At 40.1% G+C, this 11,230-nt stretch overlaps 1 protein-coding gene across 1 annotated transcript; it reads left to right on the forward strand.

Moving 5' to 3' along the window:
• Nucleotides 1-7,453: 7,453 nt before the first annotated feature.
• Nucleotides 7,454-8,141, forward strand: LOC309976923 (large ribosomal subunit protein eL21-like; the record flags this gene model as incomplete). The annotated part of the gene is made up of 1 exon (XM_082862772.1): nucleotides 7,454-8,141. The coding sequence occupies one exon, from the start codon at nucleotides 7,454-7,456 to the stop codon at nucleotides 7,934-7,936; it is 483 nt and encodes a 160-aa protein (XP_082718898.1). The 3' UTR covers nucleotides 7,937-8,141.
• Nucleotides 8,142-11,230: the final 3,089 nt, after the last annotated feature.

Consider the following 11,230-nt stretch of genomic DNA (forward strand, 5'->3'; position numbering starts at 1 on the left):
TCACAATGAAGGAACAAGATAAAACCCTGGAAGAAGAACCAAGCAAAGTGGAGACAAGCAATCTATTCAATAAAGCCTTCAAGGTAATGAATATAAAGATGCTCAACAAACTCAGGAGAGGAATGGATGAACACAGTGAGAAGTATAACAAAGAGCTAGAAAATATAAAGAAAAGTAGAACTGAAGAATATAAGAACTGAAATTAAAAATACGCTAGAAGGAATCACCAGTAAAATAGGTGACACAGAGGAACAAATCAGTGAACCGCAGGACAGAGCAGTGGGGCTCATTGAAGCGCAACAGGGAAAAAAAAGAATTAAAAAAAATTACAATAGTTTAAAAGACCTCTGGGACAGCATCAAGTATACTAACATTTGCAATACAGGGGTCCCAGAAGGAGAAGAGAGAGAGAAAGGGGCAGAAAACTTATTTGAAGAAATGATAGCTGAAAACTTTCCTAACATGGGAAAGGAAACAGACATCCGGGTCTAGGAAGTACAGAGTGTCCCAAACAAGATCAAATCAAAGTGGTCCACACCAAGACACACTGTAATTAAAATTGCAAAAGTTAATGATAGAGACTATTAAAAGCACCAAGGATAAAGCAACTAGTTATGTACAAGGAAATTCCCATAAGTCTATCAGCTGACTTTTCAGCAGAAACTCTGCATGCCAGAAGGGAGTGGCATGATATATTTAACGTCATGAAAGGAAGAACCTACAGTCAAGAATACTCTACCTGGCAAGGCTATCATTCAGGTTTGAAGGCAAGACAAAGAGTTTTATAGATAAGCAAAACCTAAAAGAGTTCAGCACCAGAAAACTGGCTTTACAATAAATGCTAAAGGGACTTCTCTAAGAAGAAATGAAAAGACCACAGCTAGAGATATGAAAATTACAAAAGAAAAAATCTCACTGCTAAAGGTAAATATATACTCACAGTAGTAGATCAGCTCCTCCACAACAAAGGGTCACATTGAGATGGGTAGGAGAGGCAGAGTTGCAGTCTTCCCCAAACCCCATCCCCAGTATGGTGACCCACAAGCAGGAGGGATCTCACAAATGTACTGCTTATCCCTGAGGAGTCAGGGGTTTGTGCCCCACATCAGGCATGCTAACTCTTGGGACCTGCACTGGAGAGACAGCTCCCAGGATGCCTGGTTTTGAAAACCAACAGGGCTTATGTTCAGGAGAACCATAGGCCTATAGGGAATGGAGATTTCTTTCTTTAAGAGCTTGTGCACAGACTCATTTGCCCTGGGACCAAGCACAAAAGCAGCAGTTTGAAAACTGCCTAGACCATATGTGAAGAAGATTTATTTGTTAATCCTAAAGCACCTGCTGGAGGGGCAGGAACCTATTAGGACACTCTCTGGGGACACCGGCACTGATGGGCACCCTTTCTGCTTCTCCTTCTACCTTGCTAGCATCGGCTTGGCAGACACCTTTTTTGTACTCTCCCTCTGACCTGTTAGCACCAGGGGGCATGTCTGGCATCTGAGACTCTCCCTTGGCCCCAGTCAAAGCTGGTCAAGCAAGTACCTCAGCCCTACCACTTCTACAGCCCCACCAAAGCCAGTTGGGTGAGTGCCCTGCACCTGTACTGTTCCCACGGTCTCACCAAACCTGACCGGGCAAATGCACTGCCCCTGCATTACTCCTGTGGCCCCACCAAAGCCAGCACACACATGCAGCCCATAATGGGGATACCCACTGAGTGGTTCACTCTGGTGGTAAGGGGTATTATATTTCTGGATCCCAGGGATCTGAAAAAATCAGAAAGTTCTTGACACCCTCAAAAACTGGGACCTAGCTAGAAAAAATCAGGCTGCTTAGACAATCACAAATGATTAAGAGATGACCAAGAGCTAGGTCAAGGTTAATGATAAGTCTTGATCTCCTACTCAAGTCTGCTCCTTCAAGACTGTTTTGCCTAATACATAGAAACAAACACAGAGAGCCAAGCAAAATGAGGAGACAGAAGAATATTTTCCAAATGAAAGAACAAGATAAAACCCCAGAAAAAACCTTAATGAAACAGAGATGGGTAATTTACCTGATAAAAATGTAGAAGTAATGGTCATGAAGATGCTCATGAAACTTGGGAGAGGATGGATGAACACAGCAGAACTTCAACAAAGAGTAAATAGGAGAAAGTACCACACAAATCACAGAGCTGCAGAATACAATAACTGAACTGAAAAATACACTGGAGGGGTTCAACAGCAGAATAGAAGAAGCACCGAAAAGAATCAGTGATCTGGAAGACAGGGCAGTGGAACTCAACAAAACAGAGCAGCAAAGAGAAAAAAGGAACTTTAAAAAGTGAAGATAGGGGCTTCCCTCGTGGCTTGAGTTGAGAGTCCGCCTGCCGATGCGGGGGACACGGGTTTGTGCCCCGGTCTGGGAAGATCCCACATGCTGCAGAGCGGCTGGGCCCGTGAGCCATGGCCACTGGGCCTGCGTGTCTGGAGCCTGTGCTCTGCAATGGGAGAGGCCACAACAGTAAGAGCCTCGTGTACCATAAAAACATTAAAAAATTTTAAAAAGTGAAGATAACTTAAGGGACCTATAGGACAACAGCATGCATAATAACATCCACATTATAGGGGTGAAGAGAAAAAGAGACTCACTTCACATCTAAAGATGCACACAGACTGAAAATGAGGAGATGGGCAATCTCTGTATTTTTTGGTTTCCCACCACATGGAGATCAGCTCGGTGCTTTGTGACCACCTGGAGGGGTGGGATAGGGAGAGTGGGAGGGAGGGAGATGCAAGAGGGAAAAGATGTGGGGACATATGTGTATGTATAACTGATTCACTTTGTTATAAAGCAGAAACTAACACACCATTGTAAAGCAATTATACTCTAATAAAGATGTTTAAAAAAAAGTTATATTTACATCTTACAACAGTCTATTAAGCCTTCAATAGCATTATGTCTAGAAAACCAATGTACATACCTTAATTTAAAAATGCTTTATTGCTAAAAATACACTAACAATCATCTGAGCCTTCAGCAAGTCATAACCTTTTTGCTGGTGGAGCGTCTTGCCTCGATGTTGATGGCTGCTGATGGATCAGGGTGGTGGTTGCTGAATGCTGGATTGACTACAGCAATTTTTAAAGATAAGACAACAATGCAGTCTGTGCACTGACTGATCGAATGATTTCTCTGTAGCATGCAATTCTGTTTGATGGCATTTTACCCACAGTTTGACTTCTTTCAAAATTGGAGTCAATTCTCCCAAACCTTGCTGCTGCTTTACCAATTAAATTTATGTACAATAGTATCATAAATCCTTGTTGTCATTTTAACAGTCTTCACAACATCTTTACCAGGAGTAGACTGCATCTCAAGAAGTCACTCTTTTGCTCATCCATAAGAAGCAACTCCTCATCCGTTAAAGTTCTATCACGAGATGGCAGCAATTCAGTCATATCTTAAGTCTTCACTTCTAATTCTAGCTTCTTGCTATTTCCATCACATCTGCAGTTACTTCCTCCAGTGAAGTCTTGAGCCCTTCAAAGTCATCCATGAGGGCTGGAATCAACTTCTAAACTCTTGTTAGTGTTGATATTTTGACCTCTTCCCATGAATCATGAATGTTCTTAATGGCATCTAGAATGATGAATACTTTCCGGAAGGTTTTCAGTGTGCTTTGCCCAGATCCATCAGAGGAATCACTATCTGTGGCAGCTATAGCCTTATGAAATGTATTTCTTAAATAACAAGACCTGAAAGTTGAAATTAGTCCTTGATCCATGGGCTGCAGAATGGATGTTGTGTTAGCAGCATGAAAACAATAACAATCTTGTACATCTCCATCAGAGCACTTGGGTGACCAGGTGCACTGTCAATGAGCAGTAATGTTTTGAAAGGAATCTTTTTTTCCTGAGCAATAGGTCTGAACAATGGGCTTAAAATATTCAGCAAACCATGTTGCAAACAAATGTGTTGTCATCCAGGCTTTGTTTTTCCATTTATAGAGCACAGACAGAGTAGATTTAGAATAATTCTTAAGGGCCCTAGGATTTTCAGAATGGTAAATGAGCATTGACTTCAGCTGAAAGTCACCAGCTGCTTTAGCCCCTAACAAGAGAGTCAGCCTGTCCTTTGAAGCTTTGAAGCCAGACATTGACTTCTCCTCTCTAGCTATGAAAATTCTAGAATGGAATCTTCTTCCAATATAAGGCTGTTTAATCGACATTGAAAATCTGTTGTTTAGTGTAGCCACCTTCACTAATGATTTTAGCTAGATAATCTGGATGATTTGCTGTAGTTTCTACTTTGGCACTTGCTGTATCACCTTGTACTTCTATGTTATGGTGACAGCTTCTTTCCTGAAACCTCATGAACCAAGCTCGGCTAGCTTCAAACTTTTCTTCTGCAGCTTCCTCACCTCTCTCAGCTGTCACAGAATTAAAGGAAGTCAGGGCCTTGCTCTAGATTAGATTTTTTTTTTTTTGCAGTACGTGGGCCTCTCACTGTTGTGGCCTTTTCCGTTGCAGGGCACAGGCTCCGGACGCGCAGGCTCAGTGGCCATGGCTCATGGGCCTAGCCGCTGCGTGGCATGTGGGATCTTCCCGGACCGGGGCATGAACCTGTGTCCCCTGCATTGGCAGGCGGACTCTCAACCACTGCGCCACCAGGGAAGCCCTAGACTAGATTTTGGCTTAAGAGAATGTTGTGACTGGTTTGATCTTCTATCTGACCACTAAAACTTTCTCTATATCAGCAATAAGGCTGTTTTGCTTTCTTATCATTAGTGTGTTCGCTGGAGCAGCACTTTAAATTTCCTTCAAGAACTTTACCTTTGCACTCACAATGAGGCTAACCGTTTGGCACAAGAGGCCTAGCTTTCAGTCTATCTCAGCTTTCAACATGCCTTCCTTAGTAAGCTTACTCATTTCTAGCTTTTGATTTGAAATAAGGGACGTGCAACTCTTTCTTTCTCTCGAATATTGAGAGGCCATTGTAGGGTTTTTAACTGGCCAAATTTCAATATAGTTTTGTCTTGGGGAATAGGGAGGCCTGAGGAGACAGAGAGTCAGAGGGGAATGGTCCATAGATGGAGTAGTCAGAACACACAAAACATTTATTAAGTTTGCCATCTTATATGAGCATGATTCCTGGCACCGCAAAACAATTACAATAGATCAAAGATCACTCATCACAGATCACCATAACACATATAATAATGAAGAATGTTTGAAATATTGTGAGAATTACCAAAATGTGACATAGAGACACAAAGTGAGCAAATTCTTTTGGAAAAATAGCACCGATAGATTTGCTCCACACAGGGTTGTCACAGACTTTTAATTTGTAAAAAATGCAATATCTGTAAAGCATAATAAAGTCAAGTGAAATAAAATGAGGTATGCCTATAAAGGAGCCCAGATAGATAGATAGATAGATATAGATGATAGATAGTGGATGAATGGATGGATGGGTAGATAAATTCACCTCTTATCAATCATCCCACTCTAAACAAAGAAATCTGTTTCCTACAGGTCAAAGTATAAAAGCTGTTCCCTAAGCCTCAAAGTTGTGCTCTAGCAACTGTGACAATACCAGCCATGCTGCCGACTGGGCTGGCCCTCTCCCCGCCCTGCACATTTTTTTTTTTTTTACATCTTTATTGGAGTATAATTGCTTTACAATGGTGTGTTAGTTTCTGCTTTATAACAAAGTGAATCAGTTATACATATACATATGTTCCTATATCTCTTCCCTCTTACGTCTCCCTCCCTCCCACCCTCCCTATCCCACCCCTCTAAGTGGTCACAAAGCACCGAGCTGATCTCCCTGTGCTATGCGGCTGCTTCCCACTAGCTATCTATTTTACGTTTGGTAGTGTATATATGTCCGCCCTGCACATTTATGGTCGAGCTTCCACACACCTTTGCTGGCCTTTATCCCCCCATCCATTCTTTAGGTCCCAATTTGAGACCCAACCCATCCATGGAGCACAGCAACTTCTTTGCCCAGGAATTCCTTTGTATTTGGACATAATCAAGTGACAGGTTTTTCTCTCCCCACTCCTCCCTTCCCAGGGAATAAAATGAGGTGCACACTTACAAACTTTTAGCAGAGCAGAAGGGCTATGGCGGGCTGGGTCAGTCTCAGCTGTGGGAAGGGGGTTCATCTTGTAGATTTGTTACCTGGGGCAGTGCCAGGCACGGCAGCTTCCCAGGTACAGGTCCTGAGCCCACCTTGCACCTTGTTCCACCTCTGCCAGGAGGGAAAACCCGTGACTTTCAGCCAAGACCAGAGGCTGAAAGGGAGAAGAATAGGGCTTTGGGGGTCACGCAGAAAGGTCCAGAGCCCAAAGGGCCACTGAGGCAAGAGTAGAAAGAACAGGTACACACAGGGGAAGGAACTACTTTCTGCCCATCTGAGGCAGGCTCCTAGGGACTTGATGGGAAAGTAGAAAAAACAGGAAAGAAAAAAATTGCTGGCCCCAAACTCTGTTCCGCCTGCGAGTCATTTCAGTCTTTTGAGGTAATGAACTGTACTTTTCCCCTTTCCAAATCTTACAGGGAAAAGGGACAATGATTAATGGTATAGGTTTGTAACTTAACTATTTTGTATGGTTTTCTTTTCCTTCTAAGTTCTAGGGTATCATATCACCTGCATCCCAGGATCCCTGAGGGAAGGGAATTTTTTTTCCCCTTTTACATTGCTGACCTCTGCTGGATGACAGGAAATTCACAGGCGAAGGCTGATTTGTCTCTAAAGTTTTGTTTGGGTTTGATTTAGTAATTCAAATTCAAGATTGTTTGAAAAAAATAAAGGATTTTTCTGTAAATAAATAATTTTTAAAAGTTACAACAAGAAAGTGTTACATATTTTATGTTTTTACAATGATGACAAAGCAGAAGTGATTGTGAAATACATGTACCTGTATTGTTGATGAGTGTGAAGTGATGTGACCCTATGGAATTGAATTTGTAGAACGTAAGGAGAGTAATTTTAAAAGGGCCCTTGGGGTGTCCCTGGTGGCACAGTTGTTAAGAATCTGCCTGTCAATGCAGGGGACACAGGTTCGAGACCTGGTCCGGGAAGATCCCACATGCCATGGAGCAACTAAACCCTGTGCACCACAACAACTCAGCCTGCGCTCTGGAGCCTGTGATCCACAACTACTGAAGCCCACGTGCCTAGAGTCTGTGCTCTGCAACAAGAGAAGCCACCGCAGTGAAAAGCCCACCCACCGCAATGAAGAGCATCCCCCGCTCTCCGCAACTAGAGAAAGCCCAGACACAGCAACGAAGACCCAACACAGTCCAAAATAAATAAATTTATAAAAAATTAAAAAATCAAATCAAATCAAAGGGCCTTTGATCCAGTTGATCTTCTGCAAATCCAGAAGCCAGAAGTAATTTTAAAAAGTAAAAGTACTCACCTTTTGGCCGGAACTGCCATCTTCCAGTAATTCTCCAAAATGACCAACACAAAGGGAAAGAGGAGGAACACCTGCTACATGTTCTCTAGGCCTTTTAGAAAACATGGAGTTGTTCCTCTGGCCACATACATGCGAATCTACAAGAAAGGTGATACTGTAGATATCAAGGGAATGGGCACTGTTCAAAAAGGAATGCCCCACAAATGTTACCATGGTAAAACTGGGAGAGTCTACAATGTTACCCAGCATGCTGTTGGCATCATTATAAACAAACAAGTTAAGGGCAAGATTCTTACCAAGAGAATTAATGTGCCTATCAAGCATATTAAGCACTCTAAGAGCCGAGATAGCTTCCTGAAACGGGTGAAGGAAAATGGTCAGAAAAAGAAGGAAGCCAAAGAGAAAGGTACTTGGGGTCAACTGAAGCGCCAGCCTGCTCCACCCAGAGAAGCACACTTCATGAGAACCAACGGAAAGGAGCCTGAACTGTTGGAGCCCATTCCCTATGAATTCATGGCATGATGGGTGTCAAGAAAATAAAAGACCTGGACTGTAAAAAAAAAAAAAAAAAAAAGTCAAAACGTAAAAGTACTCATTCCCAAAGTTACTCATCAAATTATGCCCATAAATATCCAGGAGCACACTATTGGCTAAAGAGATTGTGATATATCCACAACAGTCAGATATGAAAGCTGATTTTTTCTTCTAGTTTTGTTGAGATACAATTGACATATAGCACTGTGTAAGTTGAAGGTGTACAGCATACTGATTTGACTTATATGTATCATGAAATGATGACCACAGTAAGTTTAGTGAACAGCCATCATCTCATACAGATACAAAATTAAAGAAACAGAAAACCTTTTTCTCCTTGTGATGAAAACTCTTAGAATTTACTCTCTTAACAACTTTCTTTATAACATATGGCAGTGTTAATTAAATTTTTTATGCTGTACATTATATCTCTAGTACTTATTTATCTGATAACTGGAAGTTTGTACCTTTTGACAACATTCATACAATTTCCCCTCCCTCACCCCTGCCTCTAGTAACCACAAATACAATCTCTTTTTATATAAGTTTGCTAGATTCTGTTCACTCGTTTGTTTGTTTTTGAAGTATAATTGCCCTGCAACACTATTAGCTCCTGTTACACAACATAGTGATCTGTTATCTCTATATATTTCAAAGAAAGCACCATGATAAGTCTAGTTACCATCTCTCACCATACAATAACACATAATTATTGACTATATTCCGCACACTGGGTATTTCACATCATGACTCATTTTTTTACAGCTGGAAGTTTGTATTTCTTAATCTCCCTCCCCTGTTTTTCTCTTCTCCCCAACCCCCACTCCTCTGACAACCACCTGTTTGTTCTCTGCATCTACGACTATGTTCCTGTTTCATTATGTTTGTTCATTTGTTTTGTGTTTTAGATTCCACATATAAGTGAAATCATGATATTTGTCTTTCTTTGTCTGACTTATTTTGTTTAGCGTAATAACCTCTAGGTCCATCCATATTGTCAAAAATGGCAAGATTTCATTCTTTTTTTATGGCTGAGTATATATATATATATATATATATATATATATATATATATACACACACACTCAGCCATACACACACATACACACACACACACACACACCCCACATCTTCTATGTCCATCTATTGATGGGCACTTAGATTGCTTCCATATCTTACCTATTGTAAATAATTCTGCAATGGACATAGGGATACATATACCTTTTCAAATTAGTGTTTATGTCTCCTTTGGAAAAATACCCAGGAGTAAAACTGCTGGATCATATGGCAGTTCTATTTTCATTTTTTTGAGAATTCTCCATACTGTTTTGCATAGTAACTGCACCAAATTTACATTCCCACCAACAATGCCAAGGGTTCCCTTTCCCCCACATCCCCCCCAACACTTGCTATTTGTTGTCTTTTTGATGACAATCATTCTAACAGGTGTGAGTGATATCTCATTGTGGTTTTGATTTTCATTTCCCTGATGATTAGTGATGCTGAATATCTTTTCATGTGCCTGTTGGCCTTTGTATATCTTCTTTGGAAAAATGTTTGTTCAGGTCCTCTGACCATTTTAAAATCAGGTTGTTTGTTTTATCGATGTTGAGTTCTGAGTTGTTTGTATATTTTGGATATTAACCCCTTATCATATATATCATTTGCAAATATCTTCGCCCATTCAATAGATGGCCTTTTTGTTTTGTTGATAGCTTCCTTTGCTGTGTAAAACCTTTTTAGTTTGATGTAGCCCCATTTGTTTGTTTTGGCTTTTGTTTCCCTTACCTGGGGAGACAGATCCAAAAAAAAATATTGCTCAGACTGATGTCAAATAATGTACTGGCTATGTTGTCTTCTACAAATTTTATGGTTTCGGGTCCTACATTCAAGTCTTTAATCCATTTTGAATGTATTTTTGTATATGGTGTGAGAAAGCAGTCGTTTGATTCTTTTGCATGTTGCTGTCCAGTTTTCCCAGAACCATTTATTGAAGAGGCTGTCTTTACCCCATTGTATACTCTTGCTAACTTTGTCCTACATTAATTGGCCACATAAGTGTGAGTTCACTTCTGGACTCTCTCTTCTGTTCCACTGATCTATGTGTCTTTGTGTGTGTGCGTGTGTGTATGCCAGTATCATACTGTTTCGATTACTGTAGCTTTGTACCAGAGTTTGAAATCAAGAAACATGATACCTCCAGTTTTGTTCTTCTTTCTCAATATTGTTTTGGCTATTCTGGGTCTTTTGTATTTCCATACAAATTTTGGAAATACTAGTTCTAGTTCTGTGAAAAATTCCATAGGTATATTGATAGGAATTGTGTTGAATCTGTAGATTGCCTTGGGTAGTAGGGTCATTTTAACCATGTCAATTTTTCCAATCCATGAATATGGTATATCTTTCCATTTGTTTGTGTCATGTTCAATTTTTTCATCAGTGTCTTACAGTTTTCTGAGGTCAGGTCTTTTATCACCTTAGTTAGACTTATTTCTAGGTATTTTATTCTTTTTGATATGATTGTGAATGGAATAGTTTTCTAAATTTCTCTTTCTGGTAGCTCATTGTTAGTGTATAAAAACACAACAGATTTCTGTATATTAATTTTGTATCCTGCAATTTTACTGAATTCATTGATGAGTTCTAATTTTTTTTCAGTGGTGTCTTTAGGATTTTCTATATATAGTATCATGTCATCTGCAAACAGTAACAGTTTTACTTCTTTCTTCCAATCTGGATTCCTTTTATTTCTTTTTCTTTTCAAAGTTCTGTGGCTAAGACTTCCAGTACTAAGTTGAATAAAAGTGGTGAAAGTGGGCATCCTTATCTTGTTCCTGACCTTAGAGGAAATGCTTTCAGCTTTTCACTATTGAGTATGATGTTACCTGTTGGTTTGTCATATATGGCCTATATTATGTTGAGATTTGTTCCCTCTACATCCACTTTTTTGAGAGTTTTTATCATAAATGGATGTCGAAATTTGTCAAAAGATTTTTCTATATCTATTGAGATTATCATATGATTTTTATTCTTCAATTTGTTGATGTGGTGTTTCACAGTGATCAATTTGCAGATATGAACTATCCTTGCATGTCTGGCATAAATTCTGCTTGATCATGGTGTATGTTCCTTTTAATGCATTGTTGAATTCAATTTGCTAATATTTTGTTAAGGAATTTGCATCTATGTTCATTAGTGATATTGACCTGCAATTTTCTTTTTTGTGATATCTTTGCCTGGTTTCAGTATCAGGGTGATGTTCGCCTTCTGTAATGAGTCTGA

The sequence above is a fragment of the Leucopleurus acutus genome (assembly GCF_964270905.1).
Source record: "Leucopleurus acutus genome assembly, chromosome: 20".
Taxonomy (NCBI): Eukaryota; Metazoa; Chordata; class Mammalia; order Artiodactyla; family Delphinidae; genus Leucopleurus; species Leucopleurus acutus.